Consider the following 26673-nt stretch of genomic DNA (forward strand, 5'->3'; position numbering starts at 1 on the left):
GCATGCCTTTGGGATCAGCCCGCACACGTCTTCCAATCAACGCGTGGGCTAACGCGGATTTGCGGAGGCACATCGCAAGAATAATAATTAAGGCGTGTATGCAGATGCGACAAGAATCGGTCTATATCATACATATGAACGAGATCAACGTGGAGACGATCAAACAACGTGACATGAGATTCACACGCGCTTTTGCAGACGTGCGTCGAATTTAATGTCTTTGACGCAATGTATACAAAATGAAGCGTTGCATGTGCAGAAATGTTGTAGGATACTATTTCGCAGATGATGCGGATAATATGCGCAATCGTTTTCTTTAGTGTTTCCTATAGCGCCCATATTATAAAAGGGGAGCACGCTTACACGTTGTGCCAGGTGGCTCTGTTTTCGGAGCCGAGTGCAAAGATGCTTCGCATGGGAGCCCACTCGCAACGCGCGTCGACCACGCGCGGAAGCGTGCATAGCGCGCAGGATGTCACGATACGGGCGAGTCGTCGCTGGCCAGAAGGCGCTCGTCGAAGTAGATGGGCCTTGATCTGATCGCCGCGGCTTGTCGGATTGCCTCTGCTGGCTCCGTCCACAGCAGCTCAGGGCCACGTACTTTGAGTGCGTCCGCATGCGTACATTGACCTGCAGGCGTTTCGCCACAAGGCCGCTTGTGTTCACCCATTTTTCTCAAATTTCTGGCTATATCTGATGATTTTATACCACGACATGTGACTTAGGCGCGGGAAATATAACGCAATGCATTTAGCGTAACGTTTCTGGTATCCTGGAATGAAGTTCCCAGCTGTGGAAAGCTAAGAAAATCAGTTGTAACTAATTACTATAGTAATTATGTTCTAATTTTACTTTGTGTGTAAAGGCGTTAGGGCGCGGTGGGGTTAAGCGTTCGGCACATTAAGCACAGCCACACATTGTATGACACAAATGAACGACCACTGCCGGCCGTGAGGACACCCCGTCGTTGGAGATGTGCGCGAGCTGCTGCAGAGACGCGCACTCGTTTTGCTGGCTATCGACAACTACGAAAATAATGACGTCAAGTATTTTACTGAACAGTGTTCACAGGAAAACGCAATCGTATTGCTAAATTTCTACGAGAAAAAAGCACCAGTAACCGCTGATCCGTTTTCTTAAAAGTTGCAATAGAACAGAAATGAAGGCCGCTGTATGCATGTAGTACGCGCCGGTTTTCACAGAGCTGCTAGCAAGCACTGCACTGTAGCACGTGGAAAATACTGCCCCCAACAATGCTCTTCAGTTGTTACATTTTGGTGCAGTCGGTTCGCTCATGCCGCACACATACACAATAAGTCCATCACGCCACAGTGCGGAAGCGCCACCGAAAGATACAGGATTTCGCCGTGCTGACATTCAACGGGACAGCAAGCTGCATGAGTCCCATATCTGACGCTGTTTAAGCTACATACACCTAATGAGACGCTTAGTATGCAAACCCTGTAATCCAACGAGACTCCTCTTCGATTATTAAGGAAGCGATCCGGAATTGATACAGAATAATAATTTCAGTAAGCGAGTCTGGTACAGAAAGAACATTTAAAAAAAAGAATACCGCAGAACTCATTTTCCAATGACTGTCGGGGTTAATGCGATTAGCACTGAATCAATGTAGCGACACACCGTATATTGCCTGTGGCTAAAGCGCGTCATGCGTGAGGCGTGTATGCAGCCGGGCTCCTCTCAAGCGCTTCGATGATGATGATGATATTTAATTTCATGCAAATGCATGTCACACGTGTCGTGCGCGAATATCATGAAGGCATGTCATTCTCATCATGTCGAACATGACATGACATGCATGCGAAGAAAGGCTTGTGCCCTTAGGTTTTCGTGCGTGCTTAAAAAAAAACACTTTCTTATTTTGTTTCGTTTTCAATTCTGGAATGCACTATTTAAAACTGACGAGAATGCATTTCTGTTCGAATGTAAGGGACAACAACAATTAATGGAGACTCTAGGGAAAAATATCGGTGCAAGTGAGGACTGTTCCGAACGATTCTTCCCCAAAAGGGTCGCGCATGTTGAGTTGAGGCACCAGTGCCAGGGCGATCCAACGCACGTCGCCATATGAACTCTGCTCTGCAGCCAGTCAATAAGAGTACCTCGCCTTTAAGCAGCATGTATACGAATTCGTCGTCTCGATTTAGGCAGATCATTCTATTTTTTAACCAGATCTCTTCATATCCATTTAGAACAATGTGTTGTGCATGTAATAACGCACTTCTTTCATTCAACAAGCACAGTACTCTATATGCACTTCTAGTAACGCGCTGTGCTTTCTTAATTTTTTCTTTTTTTTTCTTTTTTGTTCCACTGCTGTCATTGTCGTGGCAAGCCAGATCACTTAATTCGGTTGTTCCTTATTCACAAGCTCCTCAATTAGCAGGATGTCCAGTTGCCAACAGCGTTACAAGCAAGCATCAAATAGCGCAAGTAAGCCTCATTTTAACAAAGCACGTTGCTGAGCTAGTTGGTTCATGACCTAAAAGCAATAGTGACGGCAGCAGACGAGGACGAAGTGAGACACTTTTGGTGCCCGCATGTGTCTTTTGTGTCTCACTTCGTCCTCGTCTGCTTAGCGCCGTAACCTTTGTTTTTGTTTTTAAGTTATGAACCAGCCTCATTTTTTTTTTACCAAGCGCATTAATTAATATAAACTTTATATTTAACTTTGTTTAGAAATGAGAACGTGTTCGATATTTGTTATGATATTCTAGGGCCGGTTTGGTCATATATTCGTATTCGTTTCGATTCAGAAATTATACAATTCGAATGCCCCTAATTAAAAGGCGGAACAAAAAATAAACAGAAAATAAGAATTGTAAAACAAGAACTAAGAAAGAACAAAAGTGCGACTCGGTGATAAGCAACACAAAATTCCCACTAATACATGAGTTAAATCTAGAGAAGTAGAAAATGAGAGACTTGAGCGATTTACGCAAGCACACAGTATGAGCCATTCGAAACCTCTTGTTTCCTTGACGTACGTTCAGTTAATGTTTCTTTAATGGTCGTGTTGCTTTAGGGCTGAGTCATTTAAGGTACCTTCCCGCGTTAATTGCATTACGGTGCCCACTATAGCAAGCCTCACGTAACGGTAATACCCTGTTGTTTACGGGCAACTGCAAGTTGGGACAATCAGGGTGATGAGCTGTAATGAACAGCGAGATTCCCACGGCCAAGCTGTTGAACACGCGGTTAATGTATAACCGGCTTCGAGATGTCGTTGATGGATCATTGTTTCGTTGCTTTTTCTTTCTCGAAGGCATAATGGCATCTCGCCATCCCGTTAAGCAAGTGTTTTCCTCGCCAAACATTCCTGGGCATCTGCTCGAACCCCTGTACTCCGCCTCCTTGCGCAAAGTGACGCATCGAAAGACAAAAAGTAGTGACAACACACCAGCTGGCATCGACTCGCTCATGGAAACACCAGCGGGAAGACCGCTCGAGGAACTCATCCTGCAACTGATTGTCGTACGACCGTTGCTTTCTTCCTTCATTTTTGCACAATGAGAAGAACATGGCATCGTGATAACATCGTCACGACTTCGTAAGCGGCATCTTAATCACCAGCCTGTCAGGGAACAGATCGCCTCCATTACAGATAAACATCGAAACACAAAACACGGATTCAGAAAGGGAGGCGTGACTTGAATACGTGTAGTATACTACACGACATCTGTCCCAAGATATCGTGCCGCACATTAAAAACAAAGTTCATTTCACAAATTTACGGACACATCAATGTTGTCACCTTCAAAGAAATGCTCCCCATAAGACACAATGCACTGGTTCCAGCTCTTGTTGCGCCGCTGGAAGTCGTCCCATCCGGAAGCCCATTCGAAAGACCGCCTCCGCAGCACCAGTTGGCGATTGCGAAACAGAACACAACAAAGTCGCAGCGCATGCGCTAAATCCGGCGTGCAGGGAGGGTCTTCGAGCACAGTGATGCGCCAAAAACTCGAGCGCCGTGAATACAGAGTGCACAGGGGCATTGTCCTGGAGCAGAATCCATCGCCTTCCTTTGGATAAATTTGGTCACACGAGACGCGCAAGATATTTCAGACGCTTCAAAAACTCCACGTAGTCAGCTACATGACAGTTCTACTTTCAGCTACGAATTCATTGTGTACAATACCACATCAGTAAAAAAAAGACGATAATGGCTGATTTAGCTTTGATATTCAGCGTTTTCATTAATCAATTCATAATTATTAAATAATTATTTAATCGCTTAATTAATTTGTTTGCTTGTTTGTTTGTTTATATGGGTTGACCTTGGCTCGTCTTCCTCTTTTTTCTTTTTAACTCATTGCTCTGCGGCTTCACTGCGATCTCGTATTCGTAAATACAAGACTTGTCGTCGGTAGTGACTCAAGAATTCAACGCTTCCGTCTGAAAATGTCCAATCGATGCAGCATTTTCGTCGAAACTTTTGCTCAGGAGTGAATAGTTTCGTATACCATCTTAGCGAAAACCCTTCTTGTTTCCAAAGATTTCCCCCAGAATCTTGTGAATGGAATCGCTCAAATCGAACGGTTCTTGCATAAACCATTCACTTGATGAAACGCACACGATGGATGTTTGCACCTTCGCGCGTGGTGGAGGGGTGTCTTGATCTCATGGCGCCTTTGAGGTTTTCACGACCTTCCAGAAAGCGCTTAACGGACTCATTTGAAGAACGTTATTTTCTTTACGGCGTACTTTACATACGCATGTCGCGACATTTGATAAATTTCTGTCTCATTCGTACCGAATTTCACAAGAAATGTGTCCTTTGTTCTCTATGTTGGGTGATCGCCATTACGACAAAGGTCAAAACTGGGTTGCACAAATATATATATATATATATATATATATATATATATATATATATATATATATATATATATATATATATATATATATATATATATATGCACAACTTTCTGGCTTAGCCGTGCAGCTGGATTCCTCTCGAGTGGGGAGAGCGGGAAAGAAGCGTGGTCACACGCTCTCCCACTTTTTTGGTGACTTGCTGCGCGAACTTTTGGGACAGACCTCGTGCTATACATACCAGCACTAGTGAAGCGGCTTGTCAGGCTTATAACTATTAAAAAAGCCTCAAGTGTAAATATGCGCATATTATACCTAGTACTATCTATATACAATTTACCATTTTACACATTCTGGAGGTTGAACCCTCCCCCCATGTATACATTAAAGTTGACCATATGAATGAATGAATTAGCGAGTGAGTGAGTGAGTGAGTGAGTGAGTGAGTGAGTGAGTGAGTGAGTGAGTGAGTGAGAGAGTGAGTTGTCAATAATTACAACGTTCTTGCAACTCTATTACTTTTCTTTTGCTGCGCATACCTAGCGGCAAATCACTTGAATTAAAATATATTGTCGCTCTGATGAACGGAGACAATATTATATGCTGCGGGCACTAAGAGTACGTGAATCGCAGGAGTGCTCTGTCGTACACTCTCGCGACACGCGTAGCCGACTCGAGTGGTCACGCAACAAGACGAAATTTTCGCTGATATATTGTACTTGGCCCATAGGCAAGGTCGCCAAGCGCAAATATGCCAGCTTACAGAACTCCAACGCCGCTGAAACCAGTAGACATCGCGGTGGCGACGCTACGGCGGCCACGAGAGACAGACTCAAGGGTCGGTCGGCGCGGCTTTGATGTGACACCTGTAGCGACTACGGCGCTGAGCCAAAGAGATAGAGCGCGATACGCGCTGAGGCGGAACTCACACGGCCTGGCGGCGGAGACGATCGACGCTGCTCGGTCGATTGCCCACGCGGGCCTTGAAAAGGCGTCCGTCGAGAGCGGTCGTCGGGACCGAGAGGGCCAACGCCCCCGCCTGTGTACATACGCTCCCGACTGGTGCAGCAGCGATCGCACGGCCAGCACGCAGCACGCGGGCACGCATCCAAACGACGCGGTCGGAACGAGCTCCGCGGTTGCCTCTTGCGGTGTCCGATATACTAAGTCGGGTCGACAGCTGGCGGCCGACTCAACCCGTCCCGATGTTCCGTCGGCACAATCGCGCTTCACACGGATCTGCTGGACAAAGCCACTCGCTCAACTTCTCTGGGTGGTGTACAGACGCGCCCGTCGCAAGCGGCGTAAATTCGAATAATTTCATACGCCCATTTCAAAATGCCCTGTCGAGATCGTGGCAGGTACGTCTTCCGAGCCACTTCCGTCAATTGCTGCACGATGGACTCTCCCGTGGTCTCCATATCCGGCGAGCCCGCCTGGCTGACGCAGCACATCGCGTGCTCCCTTTTTAAGGCAAAAGCTTTTACCGTCGTTTCAAGTGGCGTTGTGTTTCGGGAAGAGCAGTGGTGCGTTTTTTTTTTCTGCTTTACCGCGAGGTTCCTTCGCACAGGCACTGCTCGGGACGACATTCCATTTGACGCATCGCGTGCGCGTGGTTGATCGTGGAATATTCGTTGCACCTGTCGGCCAGGCTCTCTTATACATTTTTCGCGTGTTACAAGGCCGTCTTGGTCTAGATTGGCCGACTAGCGCGCACACGCATGCATGCGCGCACGCGCGCACGCGCACACACACACACACACACACACACACACACACACACACACACACACACACACACACACACACACACACACACACACACACACACACACACACACACACACACACACACACACACACACACTCTGAACTGATTTAACGTTGCTGTTTTATGTCCTGGCTAAAGCGCGGTCGACCCTGCTATTGTTGTTCCATAGGTAACCCCCTTTCTTCCTCCATATCGCCCTCCATCCCCGACATGGCGAAGAAGCAACCCGGGCGTCGGGCGCGAAGTGTTCGGGATGTAGTAGCAGTACACGGCGGCAGCGCAAGCGCGCGGCAATGGGGTCCCGGAATAGGGACTCCACCCACTGCGGCGCCCCTTAAGGTCTCCACCTCTCTTTTTGTTTTCAATAAATGCTTTCAAGCAAGCAAGCAGCTGGATATCGGACGTCTCTGCACAATGTCACAGCTGGCCTTCCGTTACGCCGACCGTGCACCGGGTGTTTGTGACTCGGGAGGCGCACCGGGGAAGCTGTCGGCAGAGTGCGCTCTCCGAGAGAGAAAGCACGCCCCGACAAAGTCTCCTGTCACGGGCCTTGCGTACGCGACGGATGCACGTGCGTTAGTCCTCATTGTCTCGCGCGGTCGCCTGCCGAGCAGCAGCTCAGGGCGCGCCCGTTGCACTTGGTGCCGGTCGGAAAACACGGCCGAGCTGCGGCTGTGCAATCGCGGGAGGGAAAGTTGTCGCACACGTCGCCGCTTGCACTGCGACGTCGGTGATTTATACGCGCCCGTATATAATGCTTGCAAAGTAGTGCTGTTCACTTCTTGCACTTCCGCCATCGTGCCTTGGCTTCATCCCCGTCATTTGTATTCTAAGAGTCGTAATTGAAGTCATGGCGACGACAGCGGGCTGCGGCTTGGGCGCGTTTACGTTCGGCCGTTTCAGGAGTAACATTGCCGTAACACCTATCGACAACGGCGCTACAAGCGGTCGTACAGTCATACGAGCCTCCGAGATCTCGGTTTTGGGCCAGCAAAGGTGGCTACGCGCAGCGCATGGGAACGCGGAATATTTGCAGCATTAAGAAAGCATTTTTCTTTTTTTTCGTTGGCGTACGCGTTTTAGTCAATTTTTTTAAATACAAGGCAGCAAACACTGCAACATAGTATTCGCCCACCTTGGTGGCTCAGTTGAACACGGAGTCATATCATGGTCATATGGGTTAGAGTTTCGGCCGCGGCGGCCCCAGGTCGTTGGGGGCGAAATGCAGGAATCCTCGTGTACTTATATTTAAGTGCACTTTCAATAACCCTAGTCAAATTTGGCTTAAGTTAGCCCGGAGTGCAACGCGGCTTCTCTAATTAATTTGCGCTCGTAGGCAAGTGCGATCTATACAGTGACGGTCAGACGTCATTAGTGGCTTCCGGCGCCTGCAGTATACGACGACGCATTGCCTTGGAAATATGTTTCCGTTACTCGGTCTTCACGGCCAAACGAGGCGCGACAACACCATGGCCTTTGGCCTCCGAGATCGCGCGGTAAACGCCTAGAAGGCCATGCAATAACGCTGCTGTAGCGTTGACCGAGCTCGCTCGTCATCATTATCGTTTGCCTGGGCTGTCGGCCCACTTATACAGGGTGTTTTTTTTCCTTTAGCTGCACCAACTTTTTTAAATATTGCCTATGGCAGATGGCACAATTCTAAACCTTAATCTAAATTACTCGATGAGGAGGCCGTTACTTCTACGAGAAATCAAAATTTTCAATTGAATAATTAACATCATTACGCTAATTAACTTGTCAATATCACGCCACCTAATTCAATCTACGAATTATAGCCGCTGAATTCGCACGGCGTATCCACTTGGAACGAATTCTCTGGACAGTACCAGTTCCAAGATATTAATTTTCAAAGTGACCGTCGAAATACATTGATGTTCCACTTACTTTTGCGCTTCAATGCATAAAATAGCGGTTTCGTAAAAAAGTAACTGCAACGCCAGTGCATTTCGTCGGACACGAAAAATTTATGCCACGGAACTGGTGCTGTACAGAGAATTCGTTCCAAGTGGATATGCCGTGTGAACTCAGCGGCTATAATTCGTAGATTGAAATAGGTGGCGTAATTTATTAAACGTTAATTAGAGTGATTACGCTAATTATTCCATTGAACATTTTGATTTCTCGCAGAAGTAATGGCCGCCTCATCGAGTAATTTAGATGAAGGGTTAGAATTCTGCTATCTACCATAGGCAATCTAAAAATATTGGCAGGCGACCGTAATCTTTGACTTAGGTGTCTCTTATGGCATCTTCGACTGGTCTCCTCCATGCCCCGAAGCAGAGTCGGGCAGATCCGGCGGCGTTCCACGAAGGCAGAGGACAAGCGCACACTCGCTCTCGGAGGAGGAAGTGGCAGATGCATAACCACGGGACTACTGCCAACGTGCAAATGTTTCGCCTATCCAAAGCCCCCGGCGCTGCCGGGAAAACCGGCGGACGCGACGGTGGGACGAGCGTTCGTCGAGACGCCAGCACGCTGAGGCCTGGGTTGCCTAGGTTACGATGGACGGTCGCCAACCGCGGCGACGCTGTGCTGCGATGACGTTGCGGGAAACGCTCTCAATCTCGACGACTGCTCCGACGACAGGGCTCGGAGCGCCTCAGAGCGCTCGATGGAGGAGAGTGATCGAAAAGAACCAGCCGAACGGGGCAAAGCGCGCACCCCCTTTCAACCGGCCGAAGGCGACGACGCTCGCGAGAGCGGTCTAGAGCGCTTCCAAAGGGCCTGCCGAAGATGCCATTAGTGGCACTCGCACCTCGGCGTCCTTTCGGTTAACTTTAGGCGAACGCAACGCACGAACCGAACTCGGAGGTACCTTGCTTTCCTTTAATTAGCCGGTTAAATGTCATGACACTTTGCTGTGCGTGATGTAATTAGTGACGTCATTACTTCTGCTTTCTAATTCCGGGTTTCCAGGAATGTCGCCGAAATCGTGCTCACGTGGCGGGTCTCTAAAATCTGCAATTATGTGCCTTGGTGTGCGGTAATCAGTGATTTCTAATTCTAATTATTCCAGACGCCTCAGTAACTCAACTTGTAACTAAACGTATGCTCTAATACCATATGTATAACGAAGCCCATTAATTTTGTACTGTAGTATTTCTTTTCTATGTTTTCTCGTTTATTTTGAATTTCGTATCCGGTCGTCTCAGTGATTTCTAATTAATTATAATTATTCCAGACACTTAAGTAACTCAACTTATAACTAAACTTATGCTCTGATGTCACATCTATAATGAAACCCATGAATTGTGTACTGCACAATTTCTTCTTTCTATTTTCTCTGATCTATTTTGCATTTCCTTCCCGGCCGTGTCAGGAGGCGAACCGAAAGTGCTACGCAATTGAAACAATAGTGCCACTCGATGCTCCTGCCACTAAAAATTTGGTGCAGCTAAAGAAAGAGCAACAACAACAACTTTGTATAACGTCACAGAGCGCAAGAGCCTCGTGTTATCCAAGCGACGTTTGTACTTGTTTCAGCAGCCGATTATCAAGCCACGACTTGCGCCGAGAACAATCCTATCCGTCTTGCGCAGTTTGTCACGCTAGACCGCGCACACGTGCGACGAAGCGCGTCGTCTAAACGCCCGTGACTAAGTGCTTAGACGGGCTTTCTGACATTCGATATCGCGGTTCAGTCTGCCGGCGCTAGTGACACAAACCTCAACGTGAGCCAGAGACTCGTGAGGCGCACACCTATAACACACGTCGAAGCTCCGCTGGTCCGCGCATATAGTATCGTCATCGTAACACAAGCCATCATTACTCTATTCAACCGCCCCAAGAGACGACGGAAAGCACGCATGCAGCAATGTGCGCGTCCTTTCTGCGTTGTTGCCTTTGTCATCAGCGTGCATATTACTACATAATTTTCACAATGTGCACTGCGGATATAAAGACATGTGCGCTATAAATGCCGTTAATAGGCTATACTCTCTTCCCCTCATTTAGTAAATTAATACTATATTGCCTGTTTTTCTATCGGAATCTGCAATACAGGCGAACTCAACGCTATACGTCACCGTTAGCAGATTGATTAACCTCATTGGTAGCAAACCGCGGTCTCTTGGCGAGTTGATTGAGCCTAAGGCCATATTCTGTGCGGCATCAGAAGATTAAATTGATTATACATAAACTTTTCATGAATATGTATATGTACCACGTGTTTCTGCGATACAGGGGATCGGAGACAAATGATCATTATTACTGACGAAGCTTCGGAGCAACTTGAATGGAAGAAACCAGCGGTGAAGTCGATACCCAGCTTTGCGTTATCGTGTCCTTTCTCTTCGTGTGCCGTACCCGCCGCGGTTGCTCAGTGGTGTTGGGCGGCCGCATTTCGATGGGGGCGAAAACACCCGCGTACATAGGTTTAGGTGCACGTTAAAGAACCCCAGGTGGCCTAAATTTCCGGAGTCCTCCACTACGGCGTGCCTCATAATGAGAAAGTGGTCTTGGCACGTGAAACCCCATAAACCCCAAAATATCTCTTTTTCTCTGTATGTGTGTGAAATGTTTTCTGGCTCAGCCGACTGGCTCATAAGCCATTGAAGCACATTTTGCTTCGGTACCCCGGCGACTGCTGCTATATTGGGCCTTTGTAAATGTCAATCCGAACCAGAAGCGGCACAACAATGTCGCCTCGGAGCGGGAAACTTTCGATAGAGCTTGTAGCTTTAGGAAATGCCATCTTCATAACTTGATCGAGCTCTCTGTATATCTCGCTACTTCCTCGCAGCTGCGGAAATAGGAATTCGTGCTATTATACAAGAAATTCACTAGCTTTAGCTAATATTAATGATTATTTAGTACTTTTAGAGAATATGTTGTAATAGCAGAGTTAAAGTCACCACATGCAGCAGTCAAAGCATCACATTTTGCTAGAAACTATGTGCTTTGCGCCATCTTCAAGAAGCAAGTGCTAAACATCCGAAGCGAAATGCACTGCTGTTCCACTTCAAGCGTTTCCGTACTGTGGAAGAATGCAGCACTGCGTGCAGGAAGTGCGCATTTACTGGCAATACCTCCGACAAATACTTCAGGTTTAATCGAACGAGAACTTTCTGTTCACATACACTAAGAGAAATAATGTGTCCCATTGCTTGGAAATTCAGGCTCCGGTCCTACGCGAAGCACGTGCGAAGTGGTGCGCCTAATTGCCTAGCCGGACAGGTGCGTCGACCTGCATCGCATGCTCCTACTGCTCTGAAACTGCAACGGAACTGCCGCAGTGCACTGGATACAACACTTGGCTCGCAAACGGAAAGTCGTGAGTTCGAAACGCGCCAAGCTAAAGGTAAAACAACAGCTAAAGGTAAACACTAAATCGAGGGACGCATTCTCCGACAATCACTTCCGGCGATACTATCGCCTCGGCCGTCAGGCGCGCGCTGATAGGCTCGTTGAACAAAACCGGATGAGCTGATTGGCTAGTTGAGCCCTACGTCATGCGATAGCGATAGTAACGTCGAACGGGATCGTCGCAGAATGCGTCCCCTATTTACGCAAACCGGTTAAGCCGAAGTTTCGCTTACGAAGAACAATGTGTGAACATTTGGTTCGTTTGTTATGGAGCCGACGCAAATAAGATCCGCTTAACACGAACCTAAAGCTCGGCTAGTCTATATACTCACTGATATGCCCGGATCCGCAAACCTGTAAAGGTAGCTATAGGTGAGAAGCAAAGGGCGTTTCACCTGCCCCAGCGTCGACTATGATGTACAAACCGTCAGGGCTGACACCATATGAACTAATTAAGGGGAACCTCGAAGTGCCTTTGCAAACTCGTAATTATGGAAAGTAGCACCCAGTGGTACTAAGACTTGATGGAAGCGATATATTGGTGCATATATATATATATATATATATATATATATATATATATATATATATATATATATATATATGCATATATATATATCTTCAATTAAATGAGTGCACCAAGGATCTTTCAGGAAGGTAGGTGAAATGTCAGCTTTTGTGTCATCGCACGCATTTGCACAGTGCTAGTAAGCGACAATCACTCAGTAGCCTAGTAGATCTATCGCATGAGAAAGAAAGCATTACCTTTCTAATGCCTTCAAGTGGAAGGTTGAAGGTAATTTGCAAGGTGGTATACGAGCATAGCCAATGGCATTAAAGCTTACTGTCATTCGCGGCATAGTGCGTTCTCATCTAATTTGGCCATAGAATGCACGCTCTCGCTCCCAATGTAAGCAGTTGGGCTGCGCATAAAACACGCATTGCTGAAGTAAACTGAAATGATTATGTATTGTGTATGTGTCTATTAATGTGCTGCTTCTTGAACTTGTGCCCTCTAATTCCTTTCTTTTTTTTTTTTGAAATAATACTATTACGGACTCTCGAACAACCTTACTGCACGCACCGTAGCTATCATGATCACGACATTTGAAGGCATGAAAAGGTTAACAGGTTATCCGGTCTCTTCGATTTGTTCTTACCGGGAGTCTGACTGATTCAATAAAAACTCTAGTTTTGTTAATTTCGCAATAATAGCTGACTGGTATAGAAGAAAAAATAAAGTCGAAGCCTTGAATTTCTTGCCTAAATGTCAGCACCTTTACACGGAGTGCAGGTGACTTTACTAACTTAAGTTATTTTCTCGTATTTCGGCGATTCTGCTGCAGTAATTAAAGTTCTTGAAATTTGTCAAGTTGCTTCTTCGGCTGCTTCAGAATACAATGTAGTCCGTCTTCACCGATAAAACAAGCCAAACTAAGTTCGATGAGCGCTCACCAAAATCTGCCACACCACGGGTAGCTGTCCCAAGAACTTGAAAGCGACGTCCTCGGCGCCGCCGCTCCATTTATTTATTTACTTATTTTCAATAGCAGGTGGGCATGCAATAATATAAAAGAAGAAGAAAAAGACGAAGCAAAAGAAAACGTCACGAATGGGTAAATACACAACCAAGCCAAGTACACTGCAAGTTGACAGCGCCCAAATCTTTCTTTCTTGCGCCGTCTTTTCTGGATCATCAAGCCTCCTCACACGGCAAGTGCGTTTTTTGTTTCTTCTTATTATTTTTTTGTAAAAGCGTACTTATTATAGCACAAGTTATTTTTCTCTTCATCGTTTTTTTAAAAAGAACTTGAAACCGGGGCTGCTGTGTCCGTCTATCATTTCGTCACCACATCGTCGTCGTCGCCGTCGTCAGGCCTTAGCATCAGCACTCGCCACACGGGAAGAAAAACGAAGCTCCGGGGGCCGTGCAGCCACGTGCATTCGGGAGGCGGACTCTCCCCGTTCAGATTCTGCGAGTGGCGCTACGTCACGGGTACACGCACGCACCCGAGGGCAAAAGTACACTGATCAGAGGTTCGGCTTAAATAAGCGGAATTTCTTCGTGATTCCGAGGCACAAACTTGAAATCGACGAGTCGCACTGGAAAGTCCGCAATGCCAAGTTTGCACTGCAGTCCTCCATTTCGAGTTACATTCATGGCCGGATAAGAAAATCGCCTTTATCGCGGTATCCTCAGTGGTCACACATTTTGGTCAGTAGAGTATACGCACCTCGGAGGCCGCAGCGGGCAACAGCCAAGACGTTGCGCGCACCGAAAAAAAAAAAAAGTTCTCGTGTAGACGACGATGTTTGTAGTGGGCTGCCTTCGCAAGGAATAAGTTGAGAAACCGTGGTCGGATCGCTCAAGTCTGCATAGGCGCATTTTAGATGAAAAAGAAACCGACAGGCATTCTCAGCGACGACTACATGTATATGACCTCACGAACAGCTATCGCGTTAAAAGGAATGCGAAGACGAGGCGAAAACAGAAAACTACTGCGCGCGCTCACCGACTGACGTTCTTGCGCTCCGCTTTTTACCGCCGCTCGCTGCTTCCTTGGACGCTTGCGGCGGCAGCGGTTCGGCGTTTCGCGGTAGCAGGTCTGCGGATCCCATGGCGCGGAGGTGCGTACGGCACAACACCTGTCACGGCACTGTGCACGTCGGAGAGCATCGGACACCATAAAAGCTGACGCGTCAAACTCTCAAGTTTGGTACGGGACAAACAATGAGGAAAGGGTGAGATATAGGAGGAGGAGAAATCGGCGTTCTTTTCATTTCATTTTTCTTTAAAGCGTGGTCCTGCGCGCATCCTGCTGTCCCGGCCCCGTTCATCACTCTGCCAGTTATACTATATTTATTTTGTAACATTAGAGTATAGACCGCAGGACATTTTCTTCTTTTCGACTTCGTTAATGCCTCGCTCATGCACTTATACCTGAACGTAACGGCATTTGCGTTGCAAAATGAGGTCTATATTCCACGGACACACACGCACTCTCTCTCTCTCTCCAACTGTCCCCGCACCTCGTTTGCTACGCATTCTACGTTCTCTCTACAATCATCCGATCACACTGCGGCTGCAGGTATAAGGCGACTTCGCGTGAAACTACGTAAGAGAAGCGACCTTGAAGCAAGGAAGTACGTTCGGATAACAAGGAAAGACTTGTTCGCGCTTTGTTCAGGATTTAAGGCAGTGGGGCGCGCGAGAGGAGAATCCTGACGACTTTCCGGTGGTCATTCGCCGTATACGACGTTTGCGTAACTCACGCAAGGGTCTATAGCTAGAACTCATGATTGTGCATCCATGCCGCTGAAAACGCGTCAGGTGTTGTCCAAAGCAAATCGATCGGGGATTTGCCCATTGTTGTCGATTGCGTCAGCGAAAATGCGTACGCTGGCGGGGCCACATCGACAGACGGGCCCTATACAAATTTAATCGGGCGCTTATAACGCTGTGGCCCCCCGAGTACGAAGCAACGCTTCTGGCGTTCTCCGAGAAGAATATATATATATATATATATATATATATATATATATATATATATATATATATATATATATATATATATATATATATATATACACGCCTCTCCAGAGCGCTGCTGTCTGGCTCATTAAAATTTCCATGCAAACACGCCCTGGGCGATGTGAAGGTGCCTTCGCCAAGCGTTGAGGTAGGGAAACAAAATTTCAATCACCTGCATGCGCGCTAATATATAGTATAGGGCATGTGCATTCTCAAATTTGGCTTGTCGTCATTCTTTGGCCTCTACATTCGCCAACGTTGATCTCACATTCGTGTCTCGGTTTACCCAGGAGCTCAACGACTTTAATCCGGGAAGGGATACGCCAGCGTTCACTATAGGCCGAGGCGCGGCCAAACGTATCCGAGTTTTAACCGCCGCGCCTAAGCATCAACGTCGATGATCCACAGCGCCTCCGATCCCACTTTTCTATCTTTGCACTTTATTTTCACTGACACGCAGATGGTCAAAGACGCCCCTCGGTTTGCCCGGATCGTCACATCGTAATCCTACAGGCAAACTAAGCACCCCCAGCTAGCATACTATAGGGGAAGTATGCTGGCATTTATGAAAACGGGAGGTGTTGGCCTGGAGCCAGTAAGGCATGGCGTGCTACTCTCAATGAAAGGTTAAAATACAGGGTTCTCTGAGAAAACCTTAAACAATGCCCCTTCCCTTCCAATCAATAGAATAGAAAGAGGGAGAAAGTGAATCTATGGGGGCACCGGCACGCAGTAAACAAAAATGTTCATATCTCTGTCTCCCCAGCAGCAGCACCGCACATCCTGTGTGAAAATATCAAAGAAGAAGAAGAAGAAAAAAACGGAGAACATGTCGCGAGTGTGTAATTGATGCCAGTCAGCGCTCAACGCTGGCACCAGTTTTGAAATATCCGCCCGCGAACTTCCGACAAAGTGCCCTGGTGTTCCAACATATATTATCCCGTAAAGCTTTGCATACTGCGGAACGCCAATGCATATCGTGGTAGATCTTGCAGAGACGGATATCTGGAGACTATACTTTCAGATTTTTTTTATTAACTGGACATGCCTTGATCAGTACGTCGGTTTCAGTTTCGCAAGTATACAACGTCGCGTTTATAGTGTGCAATGAAAATGGTAATTACCTAATTTTAGTTCATTAAAATGCTGATCGGCGAGTACCGCGCAATTTCTTATGTGCACCCCACGCGAGTAATGCGCCGCCTAAAAAAAAACATCCGCTTCTGTAACGCTGTGTTTGTATGATTTACTTCGCTGAAATGTCTGGTCTAAGTCCGTGTACACCGCTGAGTTCGAGTCGTGTAGTTAAGAAAATTGTTCGATGAATTCTATGAAACTGACAACAGTGCACGGCGGTTGGCATCAGGTGCGTACTTCGCCCTCTTCGTGCACAGGCACGCACATTTTATCGCTTGCCCGTATTGTTTTCATTATTATTTCATTCCAAGTTTTTTATCAATTGCTGAATGATCACTTCAAAACTAACGCCGTAGCTTTCGTTAGCATAAAGGAACAAGGGAAAGTGCGCCAAAAGCAGGACTCAATGTGCAAAGAATATTTCTGCATTAACAATACATTTCGTTTTTCTTTTTTCCCTCAAGTAATCAGGCAATGGAACGCGCTCGACGAATTTTATGTAGAACAGCCAACACAACAAAAGTTTGCAGAGGAAATCGAGAAATGTATACTGCCTGTGCTCCCACAAAAGTGCCAAATTTTTTGTTTGCCGTTAATTTTACAGCGTTCTTGTTTTTATTTTTCCTTATATAGCGAGTACAATGCTTGTGCCTGTGCATTACCTGTACTAAACACCCACTCCTGTAATAATCCTGTTCATGGGATTGACACTATTCCAAAATAAATAAATAAATAAATAAATAAATAAATAAATAAATAAATCTCCCAAATTCCTCCGGCGCCGGTGTAGAGTCGCACATTATTAGGAAACTGGTTACGCTGTCTACCTTTATCAATATTTATTTTTATCTCTCTTGTCAGTTAACTGTACGTCTCGGTACAGACACCTTAAATAAAGCTTGGCTGCAGAGAATGAACGCAAGGCTAAATATATTGCAGGTACGTAATGCATAATAAAAGTGTTGTTGTACCCCTTATGTTAACATTTAATCCCGTGTACGTTTAAATCTCGTAACGACTGCGACGATTAAAGAACAAACGAACAAGACGGATATGCGAGTTTACCTGTACTGTAATCTAATTTGCAGTATATGTAAACTCGAATTCTTTCTGTTTGAATTTTGAATCGAAATCACGAAGGGGGAGGGAAAGGGGGAGAGAAAGTTTCCGGGGTTTACTTCAGAGTGAAAATTGAGAGTTCAAATATCTAAACATATTTAAACTATGAATTTTCAACATATCTTCAATCGCAGAATAAACTCCGGGAACGTGCTCTCCCCATTTCCCTCCACGCTTCGCGATTTAGACTCAAAATGAAACGCTGAGAAGGCAGGGAACCTTGCCCGGAACTCTCACGCCGAGACTGAACGGCATGAACGTATATATATATATATATATATATATATATGTATATATATATATATATATATATATATATATATATATATATATATATATATATATGCCCGCTTCGCACAAAATGTAATCACGTACTCATCTTTAAGGAAAGACTGCAGTCGTTGCTACGTTTTCGTTGCGGTCTGGATAGCCGACGAAGCGGTTGGCAACAAGATATTACGTCAGGTCACTTCACTCAAAAAGCAAAAAGGCGGTAACCTGCGCACAAACGCCGCTGGGAAACGGGCAAAATCTTATCGATGTCTCGAGGGCACCGCGATACGACGCCGTCGAGGATTTGTTCGCCCAACGATCGGCGTTACGTCGCGAGAATGCATCCAGGAGCCAAGACTGTGCTTCTGGTTCGCTTCAACCGCGAAGATGAACGACAATGAACGCGCGCGCGCGTACACACGCACGCTCGCACGCACAGAGAGAGAGAGAGAGAGAGAGAGAGAGAGAGAGAGAGACAGACAGACAGGCAGGAAAACTGTGGCGTGGAAGGCGGGAAATAAGCTGCGACTTGAAACGCAGCTCGACTGGCCCCACCTTCCAGTGAAACAAAGCAGCAAAGTGTCAGCATTCAAAAATACCATAAGAAGCCAACAAACTCTGACACCAAGGACAACATAAGGGAGATTACTTGTGCTTAATAAATGAAATACAAGAAACGATAAATATAATGTAAATGAAAGTGGATGAAAAAATTACCGACGATTACGTTACTTCTTAATGCGAAATGTGAGCGCAGCAAATAAGCTGTTTCACCTTTTGGATAGATTGAGGCAAAGAAATCGAGCAACACATGTATGCGCTATCACATAATTTTTTTTTATTTTTCACACGTATTCCTTTAACAAAGACTCCACTAACAGTTCTTGACAGTCATGAAGGAAGCTTTGTGGTCGGAGAAATAGACTGATATATGTTCGACTTGGTACACCAATGCTTGATTCTCAAAGACGAGATCTATACAAGTGCCTCGCGAGGTTGTCACAGCCGTGGGGGAAGCAGAGGCTAAGCGCCGCCGCCGAGAAGACCCTGCCGTTCGCGCCGCCGAAGCGGAGGCTCATCGCCGCCGTCGAGAGCAACCAGCAGTAAGCGAGGCTGAAGCAGAAGCTCATCGCCGCCGCCGAGAAGACCCTGCAGTTCGCGCCGCCGAAGCGGAGGCTCATCGCCGCCGTCGAGAGCAACCAGCAGTAAGCGGAAGCGGAGGGGGGCGGCGTGTACACCCAGCGGCAAACGATGGGGGCAGAAGCGCGCGCAGCAAGCGGACAACACGATAAAGGGAGGAGGGAAGAGATAGCAGCGACTGACTGATGCCGCTGACGGCGATAGTGAGTCAACCCCAGCTATCCGCCACACAAGAACAGGGGGGCGGGGGGGACCCTTTCCTCCTCTTTCTGCATGGCGGCGACGGTGTTCTATGCAGTCACGTTATCTTGACTCTCTAGCGGCGTCAGCGGCATCCAGCGGTATCAGTCGGTCGCTGCTAGCGCTGGGGGGATGAAAGGGGGGCGGAGCTGGTTACGAGGCCGACGACGACGCCGACGACGACGCCGACGACGACGACGACGCGAAACCCAGGAACGGACGCCAAAGAGCTGCGCTCTAAAAACAACTTGCCGCAAATGGGGAACGATCCCACAACCTTCGCATGCGAAGGTTGTGGCAACGAGGTAAACTTGGACATCTGGCAGATCACTGAAGAGCAAGTCTATTCGTTCTTGAAAGATGGCTGGCGCTGAACTTACTCCGAAGAGGTCTGTTGAAGCAGGCCCTTGTGTGTGTTGAGCACTGTTAATTCCTTAGCTTTGTCATCCAACGGTAGTTTATTGTAGGCTTGTGTCAAGTCGAGGGTGGTGAATAATTCACCACCGTTTAGTTCTGCGAAAATGTCTTTCACCCGTGGCAGAGGATATTGTTCAGTAACTGTATAGCTGCGTTCACAGTCAGTCGGAAATTTCCACAAACTCAGATGGATCCATCAGGTTTCACGACAGGGACGGCAGGTGTTGCCCATTCTGCATGCCGTCGTTGCAGGTGATAAAACACCGTCCTCCGCCATCCGATCAAATGCCTCCGAAACCTTGTCAACCAAGGCATGAGGTAAGGAACGAGCTTTGCAGAAACGAGGTGTTGCCTGTTGCTTGTGTTAGAATTTCACTGGCGGGCCGGTGAATCTTCCAAGTCCCGAATCAAATACATCCGTGAAGTTACCAGGTAAAGTTCGTAGTTTTTTTTATCGGCTTGGTCCGGTTGTGCTTGAATCATCGATGCAAGGTTGGCTTCCAGCATTGCTACCCCACATCGGCTGAAGGCTTTTATAATGTCTCTTCCACAAAGCGCCGGGCCGGGGGTGTCTACGATCACTAATGCTCCGGCTACCGTGTGTCCATCACACGACGCAATCATGCGTACTTGACCCGCCACGGGAAGCTCCTCCCCCCCCCCAAAAAAAAGAACACACACACAAAAAAAAAAAACACCAGGAAAGTCGAACAGTCGTAGTGGTTAACGGTGACCGGTTGTGCCGGTGCTGCCGAAACACCGCTGTGAGACGACGCTAACTGGCGATCCGGTATCCACCAGCATGCGAAGAGGAACACCATTCCAAGTGATTTCCTTAAAAACCGGTTTCACAGTCTGTCTGTTAGTTGGCAATAAGTGATTTGTGATCGGGCGATCGGTGCCCGGAATCCGCCAACATGGCGTAGCTACCGCGAGGCTTATACCTCACGTTCCAGAACGGCACACCCTGGCGATGTGCCCGCGCCGACCACAATTACGACACACGGTTTGTTGGTGAATTCTTCATGAGTGTCGCTTCCGCATCTCGGCCATCGTCGGACACGCTGCGGAAGTCGTCCTTCCCGAGAATGCATTCTCGTATAGTGGACCACCCCCTGTTCCGATGTCTGCATGTTTCTGGCATTCTCACTTGCGTTCTGCGCTGAAATGGCGAAGCCTTACGCCTCCGACAACGTCAGGCTACTTCTTGTGAGTAAATGACGCCGAACATCTTCACCTGCCACCCCACAGACGATTCGATCCCGTGGCATGCGCTGCAGGGAGATCCCAAAGCCCTCCACCACCGAAATTTTTTTCATGCTATCATGCACCGCCGAGAAAAACAACCTCGACGCCGGAAATAATTCTGGGTTTTGTCTAAAATGTCTTTTTCATCCTCGAAAAGACGCTTCGGCGCGAACGTTGCGAACTCGGCTGGATTTTGTGGCAACGCCTGTGCAAGTGAGGTCACATAACACAAGAAGCCCCATCTGATCACAAAGTTGCACAGGCATTTTGATGGCGAGCGGGCTCGTCGCGGCATCTCGCGGAGGCCGCCGAATTTACAGAGTGCATGGACGTCAATTCCGAAACTTTATGGCTATAATGTTCTCAAAAACTTTTGATGTGAAAGGTGCATTGACATTTCCAAAGTTGTGCTTTAGATATTCAATTGCGGAAGTTTGTGGGTTTAATGTTGCTATAAACATTTGACGCCAAAGGTGCATTGACTTAGATCGGAACATACAACGAGACAAGCCAAATCAATACACTATCAGACAAGTTGACAAAGCACGCAGCGAGGTTCGATGAGACGAAGCGTAGTGGTGGTTCATTTGCGCCACTATGTCGCATAAAAAATATTAACATTTTTTTTTCACCTACGCCAAAGCATCCATGTCAAGACACTTAAGCCAGCCAGGATAACTACGTTCTTATTTTTTTTTCTACTTTGACTTTTATATGCGAGGACACATTGAGCCTCTTCAATTTTTTTTATTCTCGCTACCCTGCCCTCAACTTGTTCATTTCATGGCCTTTACATTTTTCGTATCAGTGCGATGCATTGCTTTGCTGGTTTCGAACTGATATAGTTCTAAAGTTCGTGTGATATTTTCTTTACTTATTAAATCGACAAAAACATGGAAGCATTGATGTCAGTTATGTTGGGCACAAGTTTTGGCACATACGAGTATATATTTTTATGAAAAAATACATATTTTACTTGTTTTGACAGTGCGTAGCGTTCAAGAATTCGTTTGCAGCATCTTTGGCAATGGCAATGCAGTTATTATTGATGTATTTGATCTCTCGACAAATTGTTTAAGAGGAAGCTTTAGCTCGGGCGCAACTCCGACGCGGCCTATTCAAATACATGTAAAACGCAGAAACGCTTTTCTGAGATAACCCCTGGATCGCTTTTGATGAAATTTGTTGCATTTGAGAGCGAAAGGTAAATTCTACTATCTGTTAGAAACAGAATTTCGATTTAGAGCCTGAATATTGTTTAAAATATTTGGAAAAATTCGAAAGTGCGAAAAAAATAGAAGCACGACGTTTACAAACTAATAGCTCTGCATCAAGAACAGATATCGCGGTTCTGCAAACGGCATCTATTATAAGAGGGAAAGCGGACAAATTTGGTATGTCAATTTGTATCTAACGTGAATTTGTTACGTGGTGTACAAGGGTTCTGCAAAAGCCGTATTTCCATAATACTAAATTTTTTGAGATTCATGTGTAACATATCAATTTTGTCCGCTGTAGATGTACTATTAGATGCGATTCACAGCATTGTGATATTATTTTTCAATTTTGAGCTACAGAGTTTTAAACGTGATAGTTTCGTTTTCTGGAAATTTGCGATTTTTGCCGATTTTTAATAAGGAGTTGACAACCTAAATGAAAAATACGAAACCAGAAGTCAGTAGAATTCGTTTTTTTTTTATTTAAGTTCAACAAACCTAATAAAATTTGGTGCAGTGGTTGCCGAGAAAAACGAATTCACCTTCTACATGTTATTAGATAGGAGCACCTCTTGCTAAAGCTTCCTCTTAAGGAGGAGGCCAAAGTGCAACGTGAGACCCCCCCTCCCCTCCCTCCTCCCCCGCACGAAATTTCTGGCTACGCCACTGCCGGTGTAATACTCAGCAGTATGCCTATGGGTCTCTGTGGACCAAGCGTCTCAAATTTTCTTCGATATTCCTTCGGTAGCCACACTAGGTGCCCAAAGTAGGCATTCGATTGTGGCCAACATGCTTTCCTTTGCGTTTTTTTTTTTCATTTCGGTGCCCCCGCTCCACAAATGAATAAAGCGGCGTTGTTGCAGCGCAGCAAATTGTCGCAATGTGGAAGTTCGATTTTTTTACTTCTTTGGGGGAAAGTAATGGGCCACGGGACTCTTCATTTGCCGAATACTCTTGTATTAATGCGATAGCAATTATACGGACAGTCCAGGCGCATTCCTGCCGTCGCTTTCACGTTCCGTATAAACTCCAGGGGCGATAACATCGGTATGCGTGAGCGAAAGCGTAGGGGAGTAGGGGGGATGGGTGAGCCGACGATGGTGGCTCAGTCTTGTGTCCACAAGGGAGAAAATTTGGAGGAAGTTTAAGCTTTAAGAGTGGAATGCGATCGCATTCAAAGATAGCCGGCTGCTTCTCACGCTTCCCGGCAACTGCAGGGTATGTAACCGTAATGTTGACTGGGAAACGCTGGCCGCGAACGCTATGTACGAAAGCGGGCTTTGTGGTAGAAACACGGCCTCTTGCATGGGCCGCGATGCGTCAGAGGCGAGGTCCAGCTGGAATATTGCAAGGAACCAGGCGCGCCGGCGTGCGCAAATAGCGGGCGCTGCGGCAGGTCTGTGAATTGTAGAAACGCAGGAAAAGGGGTTTCCTTGAGCTTTCGCGTCACAGAACTATATTTTCTCGTGTAGTAAAATTACAATCGAAGAGCTATCATGTCTTTAGGTTGTGTGTATGTCGTAGTTTATGTTTCTTTTTCAGGTATTTTAGCTTGAGAAATTCAATTAGTTCAGTAAATTCCTTGCATCACATAGATGGCCTGGTTATGGGTGGTTCGAAAATCTTTTTGCGGAAACGACGCCGGACGCCGACGCCGGATTTTCTGCGACACGAGCTCCTTAACGATGCATCGCGCGCGATGCCTCGGGCAGAGTGGTCTAGTGGAGACGTATACGTATATTTAAATATCTTCTTGCGAGGTTTGCTTATGCATGCATTGAACTTTGTTTCCAGTGAGTCTTTCTTGCCTTTTATCAAGTGTATCTAAACATTTGTTTATTCTATTGTATCTTCGCATTTCCTGCGGTATATTTTGCAGAACTCCTTCTTTCTATATGTGCTCTCTGTTGCGACTATAATTTTGGTTCAATTACTTGCAATACACGGCCGGTGATTGCCGCTCCTGCCCAATACATTGGAACAAAAGACAGCGTGATTGAGATTTTTTTCCCTGGCCATTGCATATATACAAAAATACGAGGGGAAGTAAAAAAACAAAGGGACTTTTGCAATTTGTTGCACTAGGGCTTGGTAACACTGCTAGTACCGAGCGGTCTGCAACACTTCGATGGAACGTGTCACTCTTATTCCCGCGTTAGTCGTTGGAACGTCCTTAAACATGGCAGACCTTAACGCAGAACGTTAAGGCAGAACGTCCTTAAACAGACTGTTACGTTTCGCCTACGACGCGCGGTTTAGCCGGCGCGACTGCAACAAAGCGGCAGACATTTTGGCCCGTTCGGCGTCGCCGCTACGCTCCCCGCCAAGCGCGTCCAGGCATGTTCCGATGCCACGTGTCTTCATGTGCGTGTGTGAGTGTATGTGCCATTGTGCCCGACCGGAGGCGATACGACAGTAGAAGTCACCTTCTCCTCCCAGCCATTGTGCCCGACCGGAGGCGATACGACAGTAGAAGTCACCTTCTCCTCCCAGCCATTGTGCCCGACCGGAGGCGCTACGACAGTAGGAGTTACCTTCTCCTCCCAGCCATTGTGCCCGACCGGAGGCGATACGACAGTAGGAGTTACCTTCTCCTCCCAGTCTTTGTGCCCGACCGGCGGCGCTACGACAGTATGCGTCACCTTATCCCATTGTACAATCACGTGCTCGTCTATTGAGGGGTTCCTTCTTGCCCTCAACTGCGAGAGGATAAAAGCAGCTGCCCCCGGACGCCAAAGGAGGGCTCCGATTTCTTCTGTTGAGTAAAGTGCTCTCCCGTCTCTCTACTTCGGTCAACCTGACCGCCAACTCTTTGCGATGTTAAAATAAACAAGTTGTTTTGTTGTTACCAGTCGACTCATGCTTTGCCGGGACCTTCGGATGCTTCCAGTTGTACCCCAGGCCGCCAGGCCAACGCTACCCTTGGGGCTTGCGACCCAGGTGCAACAACGGGCGTCAGCGCCGAGTTCCCAACAGGTCGTACCATCGGTGCGACCACAACAACCGTTGCCATCGGTGGGATTCAAACAACTGTCTGCCAGCGGTGAGATCGCGACAACGGAGGCCAGCAGCGAAGTGATGCAGTTGACTGTATGCTGAGCAGCTCATCGACGATCCGGGAGCAGTGCAACGAGCCCTGTGTGATGACTGGTTGCCTGCAGCGGAACGACTGCGCTGAACTCTTGGCTGCGAGGTTTGGTGAGTGCGGGACTTTCTTCTTCTGAGCTTTGCCAGGCTTTTGTTAGTGTCAGAAACAGAGCTGGTAATTGTGGTTGTCGTTGCTGCCGGGTTAGTTGCGGCAAGACAATAGTAAGCAGTAGAGAAAGCAGCATTCAGAGCAGCCATGGATTTTAAGTCGTTGCGCAAACCGAAGTTGTTGGAGCTTGCAAGAGAGTTGGGTCTGGATTTCTCAGACAAACTCAGAAAACCAGAACTGCTAAGGGCTATTCTTGAGTTAGAAGCTGAGGATGACGAGCTGTCGGAATGCCTTGAGACCATTGAGGAGAGGGAGACGGCAAAAAGACAAGAGAGTGAACGTAAAGAACAGAAAGAGCGAGAGCAACAAGAGCGTGACCGTCAACACGCTTTGGAAATGAAGCGTCTTGAGGTAGAGATGGAACGCGCTCGTAATGGAAGTCAGGCACACGGTGCAGGAGAACGAGTATTGTTCAAAATGACTGACCTGATGCGGCCGTTTAAGCTTGGAGAGGACATTTGTTTGTTCCTGGTTAACTTTGAGCGAACGTGCGAGAAGCAGGGGTTCTCTCGGGAAACGTGGCCACAGCGCTTGCTCACTTTGTTACCCGGCGAGGCGGCCGACGTAGTCGCTCGCTTGGATAGAGAGGAGGCAGAGGATTTCGACAAAGTGAAATCGAGTCTGCTAAAAAAGTACCGGCTGTCAGCGGAGGCGTTCCGTCGGAAGTTTCGGGAAAGTGAGAAAGGCAAGAGTGACTCATATACAGAGTTTGCCTACAAGCTTATGTCAAACATGCAGGAGTGGCTCAAAGAAGAGAAAGCGTTTGGTGACCACGATAAAGTTCTGCAGTGTTTCGGGCTGGAACAGTTTTATAGTCGGTTACCTGAGAACGTGAGGTACTGGGTCTTGGATAGGCCAGACGTTTGTACGGTGGCTAAAGCCGCTGAGCTAGCCGAGGAGTTTGTGACGCGTCGGGCTCGCGGAGCTAAGGACGGTCAAAAGGGTGAATTTGGCTCGAAGTTTGAGAGGCCGAAGTTCACACCCATGAGAGCAAAGGGGAACACGCGTAGTGAGGATGCGAGTGAAAGCAGTCCGACCGAACCTAAGGAGACGGCGGCAGCCGAAGCCGAACGCAGAAAGCGGTTCGAGATGAGGCAAGCGCGCGTTTGTTATACGTGCCAGAAGCCGGGTCACTTTTCGGCGCAGTGTCCGGAAACAA

The 26673-nt window shown here is 47.2% G+C and overlaps 1 protein-coding gene across 4 annotated transcripts in view; it reads right to left on the reverse strand.

Annotated features, from left to right (window-relative positions):
• The window catches only part of LOC142578789 (fatty acyl-CoA reductase 1-like), a 103695-nt gene that overhangs the window by 49626 nt on the left and 27396 nt on the right, over window positions 1-26673 (reverse strand). The window contains exon 1 of one of the 4 annotated variants that reach the window (XM_075688363.1): window positions 14449-14603. The exons of 1 other annotated variant lie outside the window; for it this stretch is intronic. In XM_075688363.1, the coding sequence (XP_075544478.1) occupies window positions 14449-14554 (106 nt within the window). In that variant the 5' untranslated portion in view covers window positions 14555-14603. Of the gene's footprint in view, window positions 1-363; window positions 498-5768; window positions 6061-14448; window positions 14604-26673 lie in introns of those variants that run through there. 2 more of the 4 variants (XM_075688366.1, XM_075688365.1) reach the window with 2 other exon arrangements.

This window comes from Dermacentor variabilis, chromosome 4, assembly GCF_050947875.1.
Source record: "Dermacentor variabilis isolate Ectoservices chromosome 4, ASM5094787v1, whole genome shotgun sequence".
Classification (NCBI taxonomy): domain Eukaryota; kingdom Metazoa; phylum Arthropoda; class Arachnida; order Ixodida; family Ixodidae; genus Dermacentor; species Dermacentor variabilis.